Source organism: Diadema antillarum, unplaced genomic scaffold, assembly GCF_040938485.1.
Source record: "Diadema antillarum isolate AM-2024a unplaced genomic scaffold, OU_Dant_1.0 seq00001234_RagTag, whole genome shotgun sequence".
Taxonomy (NCBI): Eukaryota; Metazoa; Echinodermata; class Echinoidea; order Diadematoida; family Diadematidae; genus Diadema; species Diadema antillarum.
Genome location: NW_027272022.1, coordinates 188,149 through 213,526, shown reverse-complemented (window position 1 = coordinate 213,526; position 25,378 = coordinate 188,149). Strand labels below are relative to the sequence as shown.

Sequence of the window (25,378 nt, the reverse complement as noted above, 5' to 3'; positions counted from 1 at the left end):
AATACTAGATTTTTGAAAAAATGTGAAAATAAATTTACACCAAAGTAACACCAGCTGGTGTGGTCTCTTATTGAAGCTGGACGGGTGTTAAACCATTGATATTAACACCTACAAATATCAAATCAACACCATGTGGTGTCATTTTTGAATTAACACCAGTACAGTGTCAAAATAACACCAGGTACAGTGTCGAATTAACACCACGAAGTGTCAGGTGAACATTTTTCAACACCATCACAGTGCATTTTTAACACCTGTGGGTGTGGTCCTTTATTGAAGTTTGATCGGTGTTAGATTTAACACCCGTGGTGTTAAATCTAACACCGATGTTTTTACAGTGTATAACGTTTGTTATTCAGAAGGTTCGTTATATTTCCAAACTTAAATTCCATGATTATCTATGGATTTCATTGGTCCTAAATAATGAAATAGATTTTCGTAAATCCGAGAATTTGTGGCATTATTTCGAAGGTTTATTAGTCCGAATGTGATTTTCCGAAGGTTTGTTAGTAACAAAAGGAAACAAGGTTAATTCGCTAACCCCAAATTTGAAAATGATAGGTGCGTAGGCCTGTACTACATACCTAACCCTCGGAACCACGAACCTCATTGATCATTTCGTATTGGGATTAATTTTCGGAATAATGAAACCAAGCGAACGAAATTTCGGAGTAACGATTCTTCACTCTCGTACCAACAGACCTTCGGAATAACAAACTGTCATCAAGGATAATTAGCGCTTCATTCTAATCTGTGTAATGTTGTGAAAAAGCAAGTGAAGCTTGTGGTTTGAATAATGGAGTGTGGCTGTGCACTTAAAAAAAATGTTTATTCACACCATAACATTCAGAAATTCCGGCGAAAGTTAGATTAATATTGCGCAATTAATATGGATGTTCTTCATTTGATCATGGACCTACTTTGTAGGTCCATGATTTCATCAAGCAGGCATCGGTAAAGAGAAAATCGTTGTGATGCTGCCCTATGGATAGTCAACGACCTGAATGAGCGATTAATGTTTGGATGCCGTAAACGTAACCCGGGAATGGTAACATCTTAAAGCCCATGTCATGATAAATACATAAGATACGAATACTGATGCTGGCGGAATCAAAGTCCTTATACAGAGAAAACGAAAATAATTGAGCAGACAGTAGCGCGTATATAGACGCACATCAGGTATACCCCCAACGTAGAATAATTATCATTTCATCTTTTTCAGGGTCTGATCGTATGCCGAAATAACGAGTCTACCCTGAAGCTAATGAAGCCGAGAGCATTATTGGCCTTCATGTTCTAAGGGCCTCGAAACCGAAATAGATTGTGATTATTATTGTTATTGTTATTGTTATAATATATGTTTAGTAGTCCACGTGTTAATGCAATGATATTAAAAAAATAAAACAGAAACCAAGTTCGTGCTGTCATTACTAACAGTTTATTTCGGCACACATTTTTTTTTAAAGAAATTCGCCCTTTCTCAAGAACACTTTGTTTCTGTTTTATATGTATATCGTATTTACTGCATGCATTTAATCGACGCGGTGTTTGTAAATTAAAAAGCTCGTTACTTCGAAAGTAGGCCTACATCACATATTTATGATGATTACAGTACATCCGCAAATCAACCTTTCCTTCAGCGAGAAATTAGAGCGGTGAGACTATATGAATAGAAAAACTTATGTAAAAGGATGTCAAAGTGGAATTTCCTTCACAATGATATGGCCGTTTATAAGAATCAGTGAAAAGCTTGTAAGGAATTACGGAACCGACGACATGAATATTATCGAAGGCAACACAGATACTAAGTACCTTCTTCTTCTTCTTCTTCTTCTGATTAAGTCTGCCTCCTTCAATAGACTGAAGATTCTTGCAGACTGGTGCTATTTACATTATAATACAATTTATTTACAGATATTTACAAGCACATAGAAAATTTGACGAAAATACTAGCCACTGTGATCAACCGTTAGACGGTTTCGAAATGATCCCACAGATGGCGCTGAAACAATTTCTGACGACAGGGAATTCCAGTTCCTTACAGTTCTTGGGAAGAACGAATGGCGATGCGATTCAGTTCTCGAATATGGTACCTTGCCTATGGGGGCACTACCTCTGCTTATGTAATATAGGGGACTTGAAACTAGTACTTCACAATTGACAATCCGTATAATTATATGTACAGCATACTGAACTTGAAGAGCTTCTTTCAAAAATAGCTGAATAGTATAGCTGCGCACACTCTAAAAATTGCGGGGTTGGATTTTGCGGGGTCAAAATAATTTGACCCCTTTCGGGGTTGTTTCGTCTGATAAATTTTCGATCGATTCACTGGTGACCAGAAAAGACGGGGTTATTGCGACCCCGCAAATTCTCTGGTCGAATATTCGGATATTAATAAACAGGGTCACAATGCTTGCGAATCTAATTGCAATTAGAAAGTAACAAGATAATAAAAAGTACAAAATAAAGCGATTGTTTCATTCAGTAATTCAGAGAAGCAATATGTCAAAATTATGATTTTTCTTGGGACTATTTAATTTCGTGTTAGTCATGGAATTCTATATGCAGCGCCCGGTGATACATAATGTATGTGTGCTGCACGCACAGCCGGCCTACAGTACATCAACTGCGCGATGCGCGTCGAGGCCCCTCATGTATTTGTGGTTGGCCGGCCGGGTAGATGGGGCGCCGGGCACGGACAGCTTTGGGCGGGCCATGGGGATGAGGCCTCGAGGATGTGTGATAAGAAGTGCAAAGCGAAAGGTAAGCCTGGAGCGAATCTTTCGGTTTTTTAATGACTACTATGCAGGGGTGTATCCAGGATTTTTTCTGGGGGGTCGTAATCAAAATTTTTGGACCTTTGCCTTTGCGAGGGAGCGGAGCGACCGAGTGGGGGGGGAATGTGGGAGGGGGGTGTCCCCCCTCCCACGGTAGGGAGTTTTTGAATTTTGTATCTTAAAATGGGGCCATTTGGTGCATACAAAAGTGACTTTTTCGGCATGGCAGTGCGGCTTAGAAATAAGGTAAATTATGGCATATTAAAACTAAGTTACGAAATTTACGAGGTTTTTGACAATTTGCTGGAACACCGGTCACTTTTTTTTTTCCCTGTTGTAGGCCTATATAGAGTAAAAAGCCCTCAAAAAACAAAAATGTCTTTTACAAAAAGTGGACCTTTTGAAAATTTGGGGGGGGGGGGGGTCGTACGACCCTCCCGACCCCCCCCCCCCCCCCCTTGCATACACCCATGCTATGTGTTTAGAAAAGCAATTATCGGTACTATTTTCCTCTTATATCTCTTTCTATGTCGTTCATTCACATTAACTGGCGTATAATGCATAGACCCCCTGTCTACATTATCATTTTTGCAACGTTGGTAATTCCAGGCTATTAAGACTCTATAAGAGTATGAAACCGTAATATCATTAATACAATGGTAGGGCCCAGTGCCGTAATATACGGCACTGGTAGGGCCTAATGTTAGACCCTACTCAAGCATATCTCGTGACCGAATTCTGATCGCGGTGACCGTATTCTGGGGGATTTTCAAAATGATATCTTTTGGGATTGAGATATTAACAATATGGAAATTGAGATTAAAGAAATTTGATATATTTCACATACGTTGCTGTAGATATGATGTATGTATGTATTATTTTAGTTCATAAAATATTGCAGAAAAGCTTAAGGACTGTAGGACCTTGCTGTTGCCAATACAGTGGCCCTATGGCTATGTTACTGGTCGAGGTGGGGATTCACGTTTATAAGATTCATATTCATAAAGTGAGATAATGAGAAACCGCTTATGAAATATGAAACAGCACGTAATTTTAAGAAGGATTCAACGTTTATTTGATGAAAATTGGTTTTCAAACGGCTGAGATATCCAAAAAAGTGATAACAAGAAAAACGAAGGCCACGCCTTTTTTTAATCTCTTTGTTTCTCCTTGTTTTTGGAAATCTCGGCCATTTCAAAACCGATTATCTTCAAATAAACTTTTGATAGGGGCCTACTCCTTACAATTGCATGCTCTTTGACATCTCATAGAAGCGCTAGTCATACATAGAGTGGTCTCTGTAAATATCTCGCAAAACGTTAAAAGCTAAATCCTCGCCTCAATCTAGCCCGACCAGACGCTGCACAGTGGGCCAGAGAGATACCAAAGTGCGCCAAAAGTCACTTTGGGCACTTGGGATTTTTTAATTTTTGACATGCGCTCTTGAGAGGCAATACTTTGAAGAATATATCATTGAAATATTTAAATCATGTATGTACATTAAAGGGGTATATTTCCTACCTGAAGTAGCAAAATACAATATTTTAAGAGTTTCAAAGCAAATTGTAACCTCTTTAATAAATAAGTAATTTCAAAATGTAGTTTTCGAGATATCAACCTGTAATTTCTCCCACATATTTCTCAGAGTTCATTTTACGTTATGAATGCAGTTAAAATGCAAAGAAATTTAATGTTCATGAATATTTTACGCTAAATATCCTGGAAAAGAGGCTAATTATTTGTCTTTTTAATATACCCTAATGAAAAGTTTAGATTGCCACGGATTTCCAACTAAATTATATTACCACCACATTCCCTGATGTCTCAGCTTTAAGCTGATACCAGATTTGGCTGCCATCTTTTGCCACTTTTTGTGTTAGAGCCGATTTTCCGTGACACATTACGTCTATTTTGGACCTTGCAGCCGCTAAGGAATGCTGTTATATCATACGGGGCCGCATGAGGGCGGCATTTTTTTTATTTATTATTTTTTTCCTCGCACGTTAAAGGCACAGAAACGTGAATAACACTGAATAAGAGGCAAACAGAGTTATAAAATATATGTATAGGGCTAGTCCGGCACCTAAAAGACCCCTCCTCCGAAGATAAAAGAGTACATAATTGCACACAGCCGAGGCCATATAGCCATATTGTCCATAATTGTCATAGCCACTACTGTAAACATAGCTATTCCCACTGCGATACATATTGTATGGACACCTAAATACTTCGATCCTACTCTTGACATATGCAGATAGAACGTTATACACCAAAACACAGAGATTTTATTCTCATTGGTTACTCGTTGGAAGCAAAGTCTGTTGCTTTCCGGCCGCTCAGCAAAGTGTATAGGATCGCAGTTTGTGAATCCGATTGCAGGTCAATGTCAGACATTGCTCGCGTGATCCTCATCGGACGATCTTGCCTCATCGGATCATGCCTGACATGTCTGACATTGACCTGATAGGCGATCAATACAAGTCGGATTCATCAGACTGTGATCCCATACAATTTATGGGTTGTCGGAAGCAAAAAAAAAAACTTTGCTTCCGACGACTGATGAGAAAAAAAAAATCATTGTGGAACGTGGATGAATTTATAATTTCATATGATAGTGATTCCGATAAATTTTTCATTAAAAAAAAAAATCTTTTTATTTTAGCTTTTCCAAGTAAGCTTTCATACACGGCAGACTCATTCTTAGTTGCTATGTCATAACCTTTCATTTTCCTGATTGCTGACTCCACAAAATGGTTTTTGCACTTGTATGAATTGATATGGCATAGGCCTAAGGTTATATTATGAAGTAGAGAGATAAGAACTATATCGGAGATTGATTTTATATCGCACATTTATGTCCTGCTAGAATAAAGTGAATAAATTCACCCACTACAGCGTACATCATAAACTTATATTCTAACTATGAGTTTACACGGACAACAGTATCATTTTGAGGTACGTGTGTAATTTGGAACTTTCAGCATAAATTTGATTCTTTTAACGAAACCCGAATGTTTATACACTTTCTATGACATGTAAGCATCGTGTATTCAATGGTAGTATATAAGCAGTGTCAGTGAATGTGAAAAGATAAACTAATCTTTAAAGAAAAAAATAACAGCCTAAGATTTGCATTGCTTTATTCGTCATTTACAGACAGATTTTTGGTAGCCAATGAAAAAACAGCATCACAGTGACGTCATATGAGTTTTAAATTATGTTCAATCAATTCTACGCCCCCAATTACCCTTAGACACCAAATTTGGGTAAAACGAAACCCCGGAATATAATTTTGGCGCACTTTGAGCTCATTCTGGCCCACTGTGCGCTGTAAGTACTGTACGCTGTGCAGTCGCTATACCTACAGCGACTGGGCTTTGTATAGTTAACCTCAATCAGAACTGTTAAGACACACCCTTTAATAAATGACCGAATACTGGGGGTATTACCCCCCTAATGTGACTGACTCTAACATGTTATTGTTAGAGAACCCTGAATTTGAGATAGAACAATGACCTTTGTTATTTGTTCAATGTAGCCTACATAAATGACTTGTAATATGCAAGTAGGTCCTAATGTAGTTAGGCCTATACTACGTAGGATCAAGCTGTCTAACGTTAGGCCGAACATGTTAAAGTTAGATAAACAGTTTCGTGATCTAGCCCACTAGAAAAAACGGAATGCAGATCTCAAATTTTAGTCTTAATAAATAATAACTCATGTGAAAGTTCGGATGTTTATTGTTACAAATGTAATTTGTCTCCTAAGATTTTATTTCATTGTTTCACTACGGACGATACGGTACCTTAACAATAACAAATTACCGGTAGGCCTATGCCCCGGCAAATAAGCAGACAGTGGTGCTTTCTATATTTTGTTTGTATTCATTTTTGGTCCCAGCCAGTCAGACCAACACTGCAAAAGTTCAGATGTAGAATAAATCTAACATGTTAGGCCTACGAAAAGAAATAAAAATTAGAAACTCTCTAACTAGGTGGGCCTAGAAACTATCTATATACACAACGTAGCAAAAATTCCCTCCGTTTTATAGCCAGGCAGGGCCTAGGGGCCTACATTCGCATTGCGCTGTGGAATGCGCATTTCTAATTCTATTAGTGCCTAGGCCTACTAGTAGTTCCAGTGCTGGAATCCGTGAATGAGAATGGGTGCTTAAAAAAAGAATGAGAGTTCTAACATTAACGTTACATCTTTCTAGATACTAGAAAATCATGACACAGATCTATTTACAATAGTAGAACAGATAAGCCGAAAAATAGTGCAAAATTTGACTAAAGCATGAAACTTTCACCAGTGTTAGTACATGTTATAAGATTCATTTTAAGATCGGGAGGTAAGTCTGAATTGACCTCTGATGACCTCCAAAGGTCAATGACCTCAAAATTTGATAAAAATTGATATTTTGCGTCATTGATTAATGTTAAATATGGTAATGATGTACTAAAAACTCATTTTTGTTACAGTGGAATTGTATTCATGTTCCATAGAACCCTGACAGGTTTCTACCTTTGACCTCTGATGACCTCCAGAGGTCAATGACCTCAAAATTTGATAAAAATTGATATTTTGCATCATTGATTAATGTTAAATATGGTAATGATGTACTAAAAACTCATTTTTGTTACAGTGGAATTGTCTTCATGTTCCATAGATCCTTGACAGGTTTCTACCTTTGACTTCTAATGATCTCCAGAGGTCAATGACCTCAAATTATCAGAATTTTGATATTTGGTGCAATTTGTTGATGATAAACATAACGATGTCCTAAAAATTCATTTGTGTTACAACTGAATCGTTTTCCTATTCCTCAGATCAAGGGAAATTATTTACACGTCTCTGCCTTTGACCTCTGAGGACTGTGACAGGTCAATGACCTCAAAATATCAAAATATTGATATTTGATGTATATTCAGTGGTTAACTGTATACCTGGTGTGCAATCATGCATTATGCTATTAGCATTTATACTACAAGAAGTGTCTTCTCATTCCACAGAACATTGGTCATTACCCTGTGTATATCCAACTTTGACCTCTAAGGACAATGTGAGGTCAGACTTTTAGAATATCACTAAAAATTTGTGTAGGATTGCAAATATTGATGTTTGGCTTCAATGGTTTAATCCTAAATGTTTAATCATGTACAAATCACGCCTTGACGTTATAATCAAAGCATGTATCCACATTCCACAAAGCATTGGTTCATAGTAACAAGTCTCAGGAATGTGAGCGGTCAACTACTTCAGAAATGAAGCTTACGTGTCTTCAGTGATGGCAGTGACCTCAGATATAATATTTATGTTTGGGTTAGTTATGCAGACTAGCTTGCATGAAATTATGTGCAACATTATCCAATTTGCACTGGACAAAATTTGTACGCTTAAACATGGAAGGTGGGGAGGGGAGTACCATATTTTGGGTTGATGCTTAATAGTTTGTGAACAGGCATATGGCAAAGTCCCTTGAACTGGATGAAAGGGTGACAGATGCTAACCAGAAAACAACAGGCCCACCTCATCAGATCAGATGTACGTCACGAGTCAAACAACCCGAGTCGTACAGCCCATGAGTTACGCAGCCCACGAGTCATACATCCCGTGACCTAAACACTAGATGAACAAGGTCAATGAGCTCGACATCAAATATAATAGGCCCACAAGCTGTGCGGTCCGCGAGCTCGACACTCGAGGAAAACAAGGCCCACGAGATTAATATATGTATTACATCAGAAAGCTTAATCCATTCAGTTGAGGTCTTTGTGGACCTCCCCCTCCCCCCATGTGTCGGACTCTTGTGGGCCTGGTTTGCCTAAGTGTCAAGCTCATGGGCAATGCTACCTAGTTTCGAGCTGGCGGGCCTGTGTTGGTCAGTGTCAAGCTCGTGGGCTGTATGGTTCCGGTGAATGACTCATGGTCCTGAAGCATACAGTGACGTCATGGACCATCTGGAAAGCGACATACTGTGAGGCATAACATGCATTCCACATGAAGCAACCCTGTGTCTTGCAACTTGCTATTGTCATCCAATTAAGTTTGGGTCATTACGTCAGGCAATTTTGGGCATTTTTTCAATGACCTGTTCAGGAACCTCAATTCCAAATAGGAGTGGAACTACTATTTACTCTAATTGTCTTCTTTATGCTCGATACTCCTTAACACTTGGGCCTGGCCAAGAGTTGTGCCCCCATGCCCAAATATTGGTTGTTTCCACTAATGGCCGCCATCCGGTTTGCATCCAATGTGTGAATCAGGGTACGCTGGCAGCGGGTAATATCACCTGCATGATCCGGTTAAGACTCTCTGCCAGCAAGTGATGATTTAGTGTAACCTGCTGAAATTGGTCTAGATCTATACCCTCGATCTCTTTCAAGACAGGGCAGCATCTGCGTCTTCAGTGAAGCACGCGATTGAGCCTACGAACATTGCACAGATCGGCACACAAATCTCCTCCACGACTAAACTGGATAGACATCCTGAGGTCAGACCAGCGTTCTTATAGGTGCACAGCCACTGTATGCGATCATCAGAATCTTCCAATGACAATATCTAAACAGTTTGGGTGAAGGCAAGCTTGTCTCTATGATGAGTGCATTGCACATAGAGTACAGGGTGCACGAGATGATAAGAAAGCTTCTTTTTGACTCGCGGGATAGGCTACAATCCTTTCTCAGGCAGAGGTTCTGAATTATCGGGTCGTGCTCAGTCTGCACACAGTGAGCTGAACACCATATCAAGTATACGTGTGTAATGATTGTGTGTAATGATATGGGAAAAATGCATGGAAAAAATCAAAATACATGTTTATTATTTTACGTGGAATCAGTTCCTGTCTGTTGTCTTGGAAGAAATGCATTAATCTTGCAATGTTGTTGTTTATTATTTTCCATCTCCATCACGAGTATATATGGAAAGTGTTGATCAAAGTTTTTGTGATGTCGGAAAATGCGAGGCTGTACTGCAGGTGGCCTATTGCAGGTGGCCTTCCATTTGTTTTTCACAGTATATTGGCATGTTTAACAGACTGTAACTCACCAAGATGCCTCTTGAAATGTTTTGAAAAACTTCTGCTTGATTTTACATGAGCGGATGATTATCAGTTGTTTTTCTGCTTTGAAACAAAGTATTGTTTCTCTTCAAAAGATAGCGTGCCAATTAATCTGCACTTACTGTTGGTGCTCTATCGGCCCTATAAGACATTCAAACCCACCTTCAGCCTAGACATCCGTAGGCGTTGTGGTGTCTAGCGGGATCTGAACATCTCTCATGAAGCTTGACTTCTTTTTTCTTTTCTTTTCCCCACAAACAATGTGAAACAAAGATATCCGTAGGCGTTGTGGTATGTAGACGTGGTAGAGCGAGACTTCTCTTCTCTTTTCTTTTCTTTTCCCCACTAACAAACAAGTTTAGCAGGAAACACAGAAGCATTCGCACATACTGTTTACATTTCCCATCACATGCTTTTAACATCGGAATTTTCATGTACACATTTTGCCTGGAAAAGAATTACCATGAACTTTTCAACACAATACATGTTCAATAGAAGCCATTTGGTTCATATACAATTTACTCGACAGAGTGATTTATAGGGGCCTGCAAACAGTAGAATGATTTGCCCCTTAACATATCAGACTACTACATCTCTTGAAATGTCTTCAAACGTAAATTAAAGTCATTCCTCTTAAATGATTACTCTCGGTCGACGAATGAGGTCCTCGTCTGCATGTCATTGTCGATCTCTTCAGTGTGACTGGGCCGTCCGTTGAGCGGTCTGCCGTCACGCTGTCAGTATTCTCTTCGTCACCATCACTCTCCACTTTGTATCAGTCTGACAGGGCGCTTCAACATCTCCGATGACACCATTTGACTGTTTGGAGTTTGTAATTGCACTCCAAATTGGCGTAAACCAAAGTTTTGTCTTATCGTGACTCATAGTTTTTCCTAATGTCCTGCTGCTCGCCGGTTCAGTCATGACAGTCAGGTCCTCATCACATTCACAGCGTAGGTCGATGGTGCATTCAGCGTCGATAAAGAGTAGTTGGTTGACTTGGGGGGGGGGGGGGGGCATGATGTACCAAGAAAGGGGAACTCCTGACTTTATCTCTGTAGTCTCCAACTATTCTCAAAGTTCCTCAAAATTCCAAAATACTCTGCAGCCTTTGCTTCACTACATAGCGTGAAGCCGCTCCCACTGTGCTTGCCACTCTAACTTATTTCTCGGCTGAGACATGTTTTTTTATAACTAATTTACTAACAAACTTCCTTTCCCTAAAGCATTTCATTGGCTCAATCTTATAATGGGGTGTGGCGTTCACTAGAAATTAATTCCTAACTGGTCAAATGTTCAATTTGCTCCTCCTATTCGTTTCTGTGAAAACTCAATTTTCTATGATTCATCTCTAATTCTGATTAACTCGCCCACTCTCTTTTAGTTTCTTCATTCACTTGTTCTCTGTAACCACTGGTAAAGACTTTATTGTTTCTTGGATATCAAAATGATAAACCAAATGAATATTAGTGTCCTTAGGCTATGGCAACCAACGTCATCGTTGTTCTGGGTCATTACCCCTGAATTTGTCTATGGAGTTCCTGTTTGACCCACTCCACTAAACAATAAATGCTAAAATAGAGGGATAAATTCTGGCAGGAGGGCCACCTTCCAGCTCAGAGGGTCATTTATGTTTGGGGATCAGAGGGCAAAAACATGTCATCACGTCATTCCCCGTAATTTGGCGCGAGGCTTTGGGATGGAGAGTGCTGACCACTAGCGCGGAAAGTAGCCAACATCAAACTCATAAATTCCTATGACCATAGAATTTTCTTGGAAGAGGTGGTTTTGACCAAAAAAAAAGAAAAAAAAAAGAAAGGAAATAGCTGGAAGGAAGATAAACGGTTTCGTAAACTCCAAGAAGGAGAAAAGACTGAGCATATATTGACCTCACAGGGTGTCTAGGAAAACGACCGCAGTGTTGTTTTCTTTTACTCTCTATCCTATTCTATTCTATTCTATTTTATTCTTTATTATAAACATGTGCTAGTAGCCATCTGGGCTACAATTGTGTTTGTTTTGTACATCCTCTAAAGGTCACCAGAGGTCAAAGGTAGAGCCCTATCTGTGCTCTTTGGAATATGAAGACAATTTCTTGTAAAACAGGTATATGCTTGTTTTGTACATCTTAACCATGTTTATCATTAACTAATGACACTACAGATCAATATTATGATATTTTGAGGTCATTGACCTCTAAAAGGTCACCAGAGGTCAGAGTTAGAAACCTGTCTTTGCTCTTTGGAATATGAAGACAGTTTCATTGCAAAACAGATATGCTTGTTTTGCACATCTTAACCATGTTTATCATTAACTAATAACATCACAGATCAATATTATGGTATTTTGAGGTCATTGACCTCTAAAGGTCATCAGAGGTCAAAGGTAGAAACCTGTCAATACCCTGTGGAATCAGAAGATTTGTAGTACAAATGCATATTTAGTGCAGCGTAACCAAGATCTAAGCCTATCATTCACAAATGCCTCCAAACATCAATATTCTGATATTTAAAGTTCATTGACCTCTGGAGGTCATCAGAGGTCAAATCAGACTTACCTCCTGATCTTAAAATGAATCTTATGGTATGTACTAACACTGGTGAACGTTTCATACTTTAGTCAAATTTTGCACAATTCTCATGATTTTGAGGGTTTAACCGCTCTACTACAACGTGCAGATAACTCAACTTTGTTTTTACGGAACTATTGGGCTCCTATTCTGATTTTGAATCCTACACCTACGTAAACCATACACTGTTCTCATTTCAGACGAAAGTGTACAGATACGGAAGCTACTGTATAGTTGGAGCCGCCGCCGGTTTTCCACTTCAAGCACGGTTACTGTTTATCGACATCGACATCGTCAGCTTCAACTAAAGTAAAGAGAGTTCTACTTCTAGATTTGTTGCAACAGAAGGTGTATTTTAATCATCGTGCTCTTGTAGGTGTTTCTTCGTCGCGAGATCGAACTTTGCTGAGATGTTTGTCATTGCGCCTGAAATTTAAATTACATGTAGGTCATCGTCGAGGTAGGGCTGGACACATCTTGTCAACATCGTCGTCGTAAACAGGTAGGCCCAGGGAAATCAGGAACATGTAAATCTAGTCTAGCCGCCGATCGAGCTCTTCACTGAGCCAAGCTGGAACGAATTCACTGACATCGTGGCACCTTTCCAGGCCATCATCCTTCTGATCAACGCCACCAACTTGGAATATGGAATAAATCAAAATTTCTATAAATGTAGGCTATATCGAACGGATCATCTTCTCATCTATGTACTTTTTAAACCTATCGCAGACGCAGCTTAACTCTCCTAATCACGTAAGTGAGTTTCAGTTACTTAGTATTGGACGTCCTGGCTCTATCATTCTCGAATCAAAGTCTAAGGACTAGCAGACTTTCAGACTAACTCTCTAGTTTTATCACACATCGGCGGTCTCTCGCTATAGAAATAGACAACTCTGGCCCCGGGCACTATAGAACCCTATTATTGAACGGTTTGCTTTGATTTTTCGTCCAATTGTAAATTGGTTAGCTTTATTTTTTAAATCCAACTGTAAACAAACGCATGCTTGTAACAAAGAATAAAATGAAATGATCACGATCAAATGTTGAATTTCTTCTGATAGAATTGTAGTGCTAAATAAATTGGGAGAGAAACGAATACTTTGCAGTGATTTGTGTGCTTTTGTGTTAGTTGTATAAAACTGAAATTATTTTTACACTTTACACTAAGTTAAAATCGTTATTCTAATCCCAGGAAAACTGATGTACTTATCTATTCATAATCATTATCTACAATTCCAAGTCATATCTAGAATCATAACATCTTTTGACACACGCCCACTTTCTCCAAAATCTGCATAAGCAGGAGGGAATCATTGCAGAGCTGATTCTTATATTTTGGTATTGATCACTACAAAGCATACAAATTACGCCAGTGATCGATGATTCTTCAAGACTGCTTGCTAGACTCTAAATGTACGCTTTCGTTTTCTTTTCTTTCTTTTCAATGATCATGGAATGCCGTATCATGTTGATATGTACTTTACATTTTGCTCTGGGTAGAAAAAACAAATAAGCTTCATGTAAATCTGTTTATCAAATTTGATGTGAAAATTTGACATTTGTGAAAATAATTCGTCATTTTTGGCTTCCCATAAAAGGTCGGATTAATGACCCCGCAAGTCATGCGGGGTTATTTTTTAAATGACCCCGCAATCATGCGGGGTCATCCAGAAATGACCCCGCGACGGGGTTGAATTCTAACCCCGCCGGGGTTAGATTTTAACCCCGCTGCAGGGTCATTTTGGGTGACCCCGCAATGCGGGGTTAAAGTGACCCCGCATGGGGTTAGTGCATAGTTGACCAAGTATGCGGGGTCATATTCAACCCCGTTCGGGGTCACTTTTAACCGCGCATTTTTTAGAGTGCAGAGAGAGGTAAGATTATTTAAGGTTAGAGTATAATTTTCTGCTATCAACACCACATAATTATAATGGTAGAACCTTAATTCTGTAATTTACCAAGAGTGACCCGTTTGTGCGTACATGTATAGGCCTATGAGGTTATGGTTTTCATCAGGTTAAAATGATGTACAGATTAAGTACACCTGCAGTGTCCTGTCCTAAATTTTATACCTGTGAGCAGAGCTGTGCGACTCGGTGTGCAGACGGTGTCAGGTACATAGCCCTGGGTGAATCGGACACCCCCTTTGACCATGATGTCGTCGATAGCCCCTCGTTCTTGAGTCGGATGTCCGTAGGAGGCCAGATCCCCGTAGCCCATATCGTCGGCGAAGAAGAGCACGAAGTTGGGTTTGTTGGGATTTCGGATTCGGTCCTCCCGAGACCCTGACCCTCTTCTTCCTCCTCCTCCTCCTCCTCCGCCACCACAACCATCACCCGTCCCACCGCTGCGGCCAGGTTGGAAGGCATAAGCCGCCACAAGGAGCAAGCAGGCTACTTGACATCGGATGCGCATCTTTGACACGTGCGTTCTCGGTAAACTCTCCGAGATTACCCGCCTACTTGGCCACAACTGGTGCCCATGCAACTTCGGATGTGCTCTGTAGTTTGTCACTCCAGGCGTATGGTGGCGCCCTCATCCAAGCCAACTCAGAGCCAGATCCCTACAAAGGGCTCTGGGCCAACTCGGTGCCATCTATTGTATAACCCATTCCTTACGGGAACCTGGTATAGGTATAGCAGATTCCCGTATATCAAAATGTAGACGAAAGTGCCTGCATTAATTCGCGGCTTAAATTCATGTTTATTTGTGTTATACTGCCGAGAAAAATGGCTTTGATAGAAAGATTAGAGTTTCTTCTGGCAGCTTCTGTTCTCTGTAGGAAAACTGCGTAGGCCCCCATATCACAGTATTATTTACCTTTCTTTCCATGCAGTTTGCGCTTGTTTTGCTGTAAAACTTGTCTGAAGATGTACATAGCCATCAAGGCTGATTTCAGTAGATTTCAGTGTTCGCTGACCCCAGTTAAGGTGCCTTGTTTTGTGTATAACAAAAGTCTGTGAGCCCATCAGCGCAAACTCTCTTCATATACCTCGCGCCCAATCGATAATTTCATTGTTCGATGAAACATATACATGGAGTTGACCATGGAAAGGAGATAAATGTACCGCTTGACTGCTTTCGCACAGGTGGATTACCTACCTGTCCATTCTCTGTCAACCGGCAAAAAGAATCTCTTTCGGGGGGGGGGGGCATTGAAAGCTCTAAGAGAATTGCGGGAGGAACGGGATAAAGACATAGAAGAGGGGACGGCATGACTACACACAACATCGCTCAGCTGGACTCACCGGGACTCGAACCTGAGCCATCACATTTCAAGCCAGACGTCCATGGTATAGCCTTTTGACAAGGCTCTCTTGCTGTGTGGTGGCTATTTAAACGGTCGAGCAATTTGAACCCAGCCGAGCGCGACAGCGCGAGGACTCGGCTGGGTTCAAATTGCTCGCCCGTTTACTCCATTCGTTTACCCCATTCGTTCACCGCCTTACAGCGAGAGGGCCGTGGCAAAAGGCTAGGGCTAGACATGTAGCCTGGCGTAAATACGCAACCCCGAGTGATACACTCCATTGAAAAAAAAAACAACAACAACTGAGCCACCTTACCACCAAATTTCTCTCCCTCTCCCTCGCCTTCTCTCTCTCTCTCTCTCCCTCTTTTTCTCCTGTAGATTGAAAATGGATATAATGATTTGAGCCCACAGATATCTGATTTGTCGGGAAGCAATGACGGTATTTATTAAGATGTAAAATGACAGGCAAAGCTTGAAAAATGAAAATGATATCAAGAGCTTAGCTGTGTATACACCAGGCAGAGCTTACAGGATCTAACCGTGAAAAGTAAAGAAAATACCATACATGCATATTGCACATTGTATCTTTTTTTTAAAAATAAAAGTCGCATTCCCTCAGTGGTGAAAAAACAACAACAGAGGTATGCCTTTATTCTCTTTTTGTGTGTCCATGTGTCTATACTGCTTTCTGTTCATGAGATTACAAAAAAAAAAAATAATAACGATGATGGTGAAAATCCATGCAGATGGAGAATAACCCTTTGAGTGCCACAGTCACTTTTTGTCCATTTGGTATGTATGTGAAATTTGTGCATACTTAACTCATCGGCATAGAGAGGGTTAATATGTAAACCATTTTCTGTCGACTCTGACATGCACCAATCCTTTTTCACGATGTAATTGTTCTCATGGCAATAAAATCTGGAAACAATGATATGACACCTATCACCATTCAGATACAGTTTAGTGAGATGTCCTGATACATGTATCTTCTGAATGACAGAGTTTTGTTCACTTTTTTATGGCAATTAAGAGCGATGTAACATAGAGTTGTCTAATGATATGCAAAGTAGACAGAAGGAATAAAGATAAGATTTTTTTTTTAATGTTAAAACTCTCGTAGATTGTCATGGCCAAAGTAAGAGCGCCCTCTTGGTGTCCTATCTAGTTGTACGGGCCGTCCACCGGTCCAAAGTTACAGACGCACCCAGTGCCGGAGTTGCAACATGGAGTGTTGTCTCTGTCTGGGTCTTGGTCATCAAGAATGGGATCTGCGGCGATCACTGAAGTACGGTGGTTCTCGAGCTCGTCCTGGAGTTCCGCTAAGACTTGCTGGACCGAATCAGAGTTGGGATCAAGTGCGAAGGACTCCTTTGGGTCATTCTCGATGTTGAAGACAAGGGGTGGGTTGTGGGCAGTCACGCAGCCATCGTAGCAGTGGTAGCAGTCGAAATAATGCCTTGACGGAAGTCCGCCCGCAGTGCACTCGCTGGCAAACGTGTCCTGAGTCTGCACGCGGTGTGTGTAAAAGTGGACCTTGTATGGGCCAGATCGAGCCGCCATCAACCGGTCCTTGCAGTAGTAGAACAGAGTGTCATGCGGCGATGGCGCGTCGTTGAGGAGGACATCCGTTATGATATCCCCGTCGTACTGGCGGTCATTTGGAAGGGAGCTTCCGGCAAGATCCATCAAGGTGCGCAGGATGTCCAGTGTACTGACCACTGTGTCTGACTCTCGTGGCTCGATAGTGCCAGGCCAATAGGCGATAAAAGGGACTCGAACGCCACCCTCCCAGGTGTTGGTTTTATAACCTGAATGTCAATACAAACAAAGTTGGGAACCCTGGTTTTTCAGTGAATGCAGACACGTATACCGGTACCTCTTGAAGCTGTCTCTACCTATCTCTACCTCTACCTATTTTTCCTGCTACATTTATTCAGCTGTGCACATACTACAATTAAATTATCAATTGCAAATACCATGCCATCGCAATATGGCGCTGTTTGTATGATCATACCAAACAGGATACGACACTGGCCAGCAATGTGTTTGTACATACGATTGATTGTACCCGTATTCACGACTGAGAAATAAGAAAATGAGAGAGAATGGGGAGGGGCTTGGACGGGAAATTGATCAGGATTTCGGTACCGGTACATTGTACATTCGAGATTAACTCCAGCCCTTGTCCAATTGACTTTGATTGATAAATTTGTACTTGTGATTAGAATCAACGGAACATATGGGAAGCGTCTCAAGATGATTATAATATATGAAGTCTTGGAGTTTCAAAGTTTTTAGACTTTAGTCACATACTTAGTCACATGCTAAGTATTTTTTCTAATGTAGAAATAAATAGATAAATTTGCTTCAGCAAGCAGAGGCCTACGCACATACCTTTAAAGATTCCCGAGTCCCCGCCATGGGCGCAATACTCTGGCTGTGGTCCGTGGTCGGAGATGAAGAGAGTCAGGGTGTTTTCAGCCAGACCGTGCTCCTCGAGGGCGTTCAGCACCTGTCCAACGGCGTCGTTCATTTCATTGATGTTGTCGCCGTATTCTCCTGCCGACGGAGAGGGAAGAGGGGATGTATTTATGAATCATGGTAGATGTATATCTCAGGGTACATCTGAAATTATCAAAAAAAAATGTTGCAGGAGCAAATGTCAAGGGACCATTTCTATTGTATCGTTACGTTGCTCAGTGTTTTCCTTAGTTGTTCGATCAACTTCAATAAAGTGAGTGGTAGAAGACAACGGTGCTCCACGTACTCTTTCTTAAGTATGTATGTGGCCCTGAAAAAGGCCTTAACACTCTCGACGATTCGGCAGGCATGTTCTTGCCATTTTCAGGGCCACATAATACCCAAGAAAGAATACGTGGTGCACCGTTAAGCCTTCTACCACCCAACGTCCTACCGCCACGGAAGCCTTCAAAGATTTCTTCAATAAAGTGGTCATGGTCAAATATATACATACTATGTACATATATATTATACTCTCTAACATTTATACATGTATTTCATCCTATCAATTAAGACGCACCTCTTTTAGAAGATCCGACGAAGGGAGGCGACGCGAACAGCGACACGTGCGGATGGGCGAGCGGGAAATAAAAGAAGAACGGGTTATCGACGTTGTCAGCGATGAACGAAAGTGCGTCGTTGACAAAGGTCTGGGAGAGGTAGGTGTGATTGTACGGTTGGGCTACGATGGTGTTCCTCTTGTACAGGTAACACTTCTGGACGTCGGGGAAATCCCGAAATCGCTGTGCAATGAAATTCGAAACAGACCGGCGTTTTAAATGTCAAATTTATTTGCCAAATCACCTGATTTTCTTGAGGGCAAAACATGAACATAAAACACACACACACACACACACACGGATGGGAGTACCATTGACGAAGTGGCAAGAACAACGTGTTGTAAGTAAGTTCTGCGCTTCTTTAAGAACATAGTGTTTATTATCCGGTATTGCCTACCCGAGTTGAATTGGGATTAGTTCCTATAGGTTTCGTGGAAAACTATCCCGGCGAGGACTGTGGGAGATAACAGGACTGGACATATTTTATGTCGCCTGAAGACTGTTAAGATTTGGCTGCTCCCACTTGTAATATTAGTACGTGTAGGCCTACGATATGAACGTGAACATGAAAACTGGGCTCCGAGTGCAATTGTCTGGGTGCGTGTCGTACGGAAGGCAACAGTAAGAGGCTACAGTCCCAAAGGATAATTATGCCTACTTTAGGGTCAGCAGTGCAGATGAAGGATCGTAATCAACTTACCCCGGTATCATCACAGGCAAAGCTGTTGGTGAATGGCAGAAAGTGTCCGACAAAGTCGAAACCATGGTTCATCGGGAGATGGGTGCCATCGTCTCTGGTGCTGTTGTTTATGCCTGAAAATAATTTATGTCGGCGAGGAGTTCGTGTCAGACTGGGCTCAGAAGGAAGACGGACTCGGAGTCCGCGCCCCCAAGAAGTCTCATCTTGTTCTTATGATCTTCAGCAGAAGTGTTAGATAAGTTTGCCATCATGATCTTGAGCAGAGGTGTTAAATAAGTTCGAATTTACATGTTTGATCTTCCCGGGGATGATCTTCAGTATAGAGATGTTAAATAAGTTCGTCTTTATGACCTTCAGCAGAGATATCAAGTACGTTCGTCATTATGATCTTTAGCGAAGATATTTATATTGAATTATAAATGCTTCGATAAATGATATCCTGCGGAGATAAGTTCGTCATTATATGACCATCAGCAGAGATGTTAAATAAGTTTGTCTGTATGACCTTCAGCAGAGATGTTAAATAAGTTCGTCATCATGAACTTTAGCGGAGTATATTCATGTTGAATTATGCCCCGGAATTATGAATGCATCAGTATGATCTCCAGAAGAAATGTTAATTAAGTTCGTCTTTATGACCTTCAGCAGAGATATCACCCGTCAAATATGTCCGTCATTATGATCTTTAGCGGAGACATTATATATTGAATTACAGTTTTTATAAATGCCTCAATAAATGATCTTCAGCAGAGATATTGAATAAGTTCGTCATTATGACCATCAGCAGAGATGTTTAATAAGTTCGTCTTTATGATCTTAAGTAGATATGTTAAATACGTTCGTCATTATGATCTTCATCAGAGATATTAGGTTAGTTCGTCATGCCAACCATATCAGTGGCGGATCCAGAGGGGGCGCAACCGGCGCACGCCCCCTTTATTTTTCGTTAAAAACAAAAGAAATAAAATGAAATAAAATGAAATGAAACCCGGAAGGGGCACCAGAAATATTAGTTGGGCCCCTTTTTACAGAATTCCTGGATTCGCCCCTGCATATCATTATGATCAGAACATAATGTAGCTGATCACAGCCAGACAGCTGCGTCTCTCTCTCTCTCTCTCTCTCTCTCTCTCTTTGTCTCTTTCTCACATCTTGTCTTGAGATTGTCGCTTGTGATGTCATGTATTTTGCATTTCTTTAATATACAACTATCCTGTTTCTTTTTTTTTTTTGTCTTTCCCCCATTCTTTTCTTTTCTGTCTTACTCCCTTCCCTTCTACTTAACTTTTATTCACGCTGGGGGAAAAAAAAAAGATGATAGTGAAAAGAGATTTTAAAGAATGCTTTGGAAACCAAAATGCCATATTTGTTTTAATATTATGACACGTTGAAATGAGTGGTCCTTCCTCCGAGTAACTTCGTATAATAAAGAATCTCGGGGCCGGGATTGTCCATACACCACACATTAGTGTCTGCCAGCATTCTGTAACCAAAATTGAAGCTTTAAAGCGGCATGCCCGGTTCAGTTCACACTCTATAAGGAAGAGAACGTGGCGGACATGGCTCAGCTAGGGAATGACCTATCTACTCGTAGAGAGACGTATCACGTATTGAACCATTAAACGATTAGCGCCATGCAGAAAGAGGAACCAACATCCAAAGGTTGATGCAAACATTCAGACAGAGATATTCATTCATTGTTTGATCATTCCTTATTGCATTGATACAGTATTTCCCAACCTCCTAATGTATCATAAATGTATATACATAAATGTACCTCCATCCACTCTAGAGATCGATTGATGGTTAAATCTTTAAAATTATATTGTTCAATGTCAGCGTAAAACTAAAAACAAGTAAATATGAAAATATTGACCAAGAAAGAGAGATCTAATATACTCGATTGAGAGATGAAAAGAGATCTAGAGAGAGAGAGAGAGAAACGGCGGGGGAAGTAGAGGAAATGCAGTTTGATAACAAGTACAAGTATCATAGTTCTCACCCAGATGCCACTTGCCAGCCATGCCTGTGGTATAGCCTGCCGTCTGGAGTGCCTCGGCCATCGTCAACTCGCTACTTGGTAGGCCGGATCGGGTCCAGGGAAGGAACACACGCGTTCCACCAGGATTGCTGTAGACTCCGGACCGCACGGGATAGCGACCTGCCATAAAAGACATTCATACACACCCATTCAGATTATTGTTCGACTTTTTGCTCTTTAAAAAAAAAAAAAAAATGCTGGATGAGAAGACTACCACAGTGTATGATGTCACATGCGTACAACGATATAAGGAAAATAAAAAGAGAATTTCACAAAACTTTACTTTCTGAATAAAGTGCACATTTCTTCGTCTTGTTACTGACGTATTTTCTATATAGGGTAATATTATTCCCCTGCCTTCTGAAAGAGGGAAGTTAAGTATTCTTTTGTTATGCGAGAAAAGTGAAAATATGTTGATTTTCATTTATTCTTTCCTTATATTGTTGTACACATGTGACATCACAATGTAAACTAGTCTTCTCATCCAGCCTTGACTGAGCAGAAACTTTAAAAATTCATAACTTTTGAACGGATTGTCAAATTTTCCTCAAACTCTCACTGATCAATGTGTTCTATTATTGTTGCTGCATTCACTCAACCCACATGGAGTCAATGAACGTGAACTTGTCCTTTAATGCGTGGAATAGACTGAGAAGGTCACCGCTTATTGCTTCGATATCCTTCCAATTATCATGACACCCTCATTTCAGCTTGTCTTTGGAACAAGTAGGCTCCTACCTTACCATCCGAGAGTCAATTGCACTTTCTTAAATGCTTCAATAACCGCATATAAGTGGGGATTTCTTAAGCTGCATGTCAAATTCAGACGAAACAACCCATTCCCTCCTCCCCCCCCCCCTCTCTCTCTCTTTCTCTCTGTCTTTTTAAGGGGGGGTAGTTAAATAAAAACGAAAAGTGTCAATCAATTGAAACTATTGTTCAGTAAGCGTTGTTATAGTGTAGACAACACTGCATTTATCAGATGAAAGGTTTGTTTTTTGTTTTTTGTTTTTTGTCTCTAGATTATATCTCTTTTTGAACATGGCAGAGCACAGAGGTGATGATATTGGTGATGTTCGAAGGTGCGGTAAGCCGAAAATGAAATAAGGTTAGTTATTCCGAAAGTTAGTTAGGCCTGCATGTACATAATTGTATTCTGAAACACATAAATTCCATGATTATCTATGGATGTTCCTTAGTCCGAAAATGAAATAGGTTTTTCGTAAATCCGAACGTTTGTGGCATCATTCCGAAGGTTTAGTCCGTAAAATGAAAATACGGTTCGATAGCCAGATGGTTCGGTATAATTCCAAAATAAAGTAAGATGTACACGATATATCAAAGGTTCGTTAATAAAAAAAAAAAGGAAACAAGGTTCGTTAATCCAAAACCAACAAAAAAAAAGAAGGTGGGTATATTACCCAACCTTCGGAATTATGAACTTCATTTCGTTTTCAGATTAACGAATCTTCGGAATAAGGAACCTTTTCTTCATTTCGGAAGAAGGAAATTTCGGAGTAACAATCCTTATTTCATTTTCGGACACACAAACCTTCGGGATAACGAAATGTAATCGATGATAATTAGTGTTTCTTTCTAATCTGTGTAATGCGGTGAAAAAAGCATGTGGGTGTGGCCGTGCACTTTAAAACATGTTTACACACCTTGTATCATTCAAGAATTCGGTTCTGGCTAAATTTCGACTCATTTCGCGAAATTGGGATGGATATGCTTCATTATTTGATCAAGCATCCATCGGAAAAGAGAAAGTCCATGTGGAAGCTGCCCTATAGTTAACGGCCTGAATAAGCGATTAAAGCCACCACAACTGTATTACTATGTATTTGCAGATGAAATGCTTAGATGACAGACAGCTCTACTGCTTCAAATAATTCTGAAATGTGGGTAAAGGATAAAGACAGCCAATGTAAAAATGTTAATCAGTATAAACAATGTGTTAAGTATTATTGAATGTACAAAATGTGAACAATAGTTTTATCAAAATTGTTTCTAGAATAAAGCGTCTATACAGTTATGGTTTATTGAGAAAATTAGTGAAATCCTTATATTTGTGGCTTTATTGCGAAATTTTTATAAGGTACGATGTTTTGTGGTACATACTCCCAGTATGCATCGTTAATGTGATATAACTCCACCATTGTAATTACTGCTCCCAATGGCAATGAATGGTAAACAGTGGTTTTAATGTTAAGATACCGTAATGGTAACATTTTAAAGCCCATGACATGATAAATAGATGCGAATACCGGTGCTGGCGGTATCAAAGATCCTTTATGCAGAGATGTTTAAAAGGCACGGAAATAATGATTGAGCAGACAGTAGAACCTAGACACACATCTATTATCAACGTAGAATATCTTCTTTTTCAGGGTCTGGTAATCGTTTGCCAAAACAACGAGTCTACCCCAAAGCTACTTAGGTCGAGAGCATTATTGGCATTCATGTTCTAAGGACCTCGAAATAGAAATAAGAAATTATCATGATTATCATTATTATTGTTATTATTATTATTATTGTTGTTATCGTTATTATCATTATTATTATCATTATTATTATTGTTGTTATTATTATCATTGTCATTATTATTATTATTATTGCCATTATTATTATTATTATTATTGTTATCATTATTTTGCAAGAAATAATTGTTTCATCTCAGTTTATTACATTGAAGGAACCGATAGTCATAAAACAATGTCTATCTCCACGCAAAACTATAAAGAGTAATCATCTACATGTTGATTGCGGTCTCTATCCACATGATCCAGGAAGAAGAGAGAAAAGCTGTATGAGAAGATGAAGGGGGAGATATGAAGGGGAAGAAAAAGACATCTGGATAAAGAAGGAAGAGGAGTATACAGAAGAAAGTGAAGTGAAATGGACCTACCAGCTTCTATCAAAAATAACGCACAAGTATAGCTGTGGCGAGAGCGATTTTTTATACATAAGAATGTTTGAGGTGAGAGTATTAGTTTCTGCTATGCACACCAGATATGAACGGTGGAAACTTAATTCTGTGATTGACATTTAACAACGACCTGTCTTTATTGGTACGTACATATATCATAATAATGAGGTTTTGGTTTTTATCAGGTCGAAATGATGTAAAACAGTATAATAAAAAAATAGTAGACCTGCAATGTCCTACCTGTGAGCAGAGCTGTGCGACTCGGCGTGCAAACGGTGTCAGGTACATAGCCCTGAGTAAATCGGACACCCCCTTTGACCATGATGTCGTCGATAGCTCCTCGTTCTTGAGTCGGGTGTCCGTAGGAGGCCAGATCCCCGTAGCCCATATCGTCGGCGAAGAAGAGCACGAAGTTGGGTTTGTCGCGAGGATTTCGGATGCGATCCTCCCGAGATCCTGACCCACCTCCTCCTCCTCCAGAGTGTCCCCCTCCTCCTCTCCCACCTCCTCCTCCGCCTCCTCCTCCTCCTCCTCTGCCACCACGGCCGTCACCTCTCCCACCGCTGCGGCGCCCAGATTGGAAGGCATAAGCCGTCACTGCTAGCGCCACCAGGAGCAAGCAGGCTAGTTGCCATCGGATGCCCATCTTTGACACGAGCGTTCTCAGTATTAAACAGTCTGAGATTACTCACCTACCAGGCCAGCCAGAACTGTCTTCAACTTAGATGTGCTCTGTAGTTTGTCCTCCAAGCGTTATGGTGGCGCCCTCATTTACGCCAACTATTATAAGCCCTTCTCACTGTCGGGGGACACAGGGGTAGAGAAAAGGGAAAATCCAAATTGTTCCGCAAATGAAACATTACGCCATAATGTTGGCACAAGACAATATTGATTCAGTACTTTAAGTACAAACCCGTAAAGAAAAAAAAAGAAAAACAGGCGGAAGCTATCGTTTTCAGCGGATGT

General features: G+C 40.3%; 2 protein-coding genes across 2 annotated transcripts in view; both read right to left on the bottom strand.

Annotated features, from left to right (window-relative positions):
* LOC139745119 (arylsulfatase-like) overlaps positions 1 to 14,824 on the bottom strand; it is a 34,820-nt gene extending 19,996 nt beyond the window's left edge. Inside the window, exon 1 of the mRNA XM_071655540.1 lies at positions 14,482 to 14,824. Within this exon, the coding sequence (XP_071511641.1) occupies positions 14,482 to 14,824 (343 nt within the window). The remainder of the gene's footprint in view (positions 1 to 14,481) is intronic.
* Positions 14,825 to 16,823: 1,999 nt separating this feature from the next.
* On the bottom strand, positions 16,824 to 25,058 carry LOC139745118 (arylsulfatase-like). The gene is made up of 6 exons (XM_071655539.1): positions 24,653 to 25,058; positions 21,445 to 21,603; positions 19,443 to 19,555; positions 18,703 to 18,925; positions 18,057 to 18,221; positions 16,824 to 17,470 (listed from the first exon to the last, which is right to left on the bottom strand). The coding sequence occupies exons 1-6, from the start codon at positions 25,056 to 25,058 to the stop codon at positions 16,824 to 16,826; spliced, it is 1,713 nt and encodes a 570-aa protein (XP_071511640.1).
* Between the last annotated feature and the right edge of the window lie 320 nt (positions 25,059 to 25,378).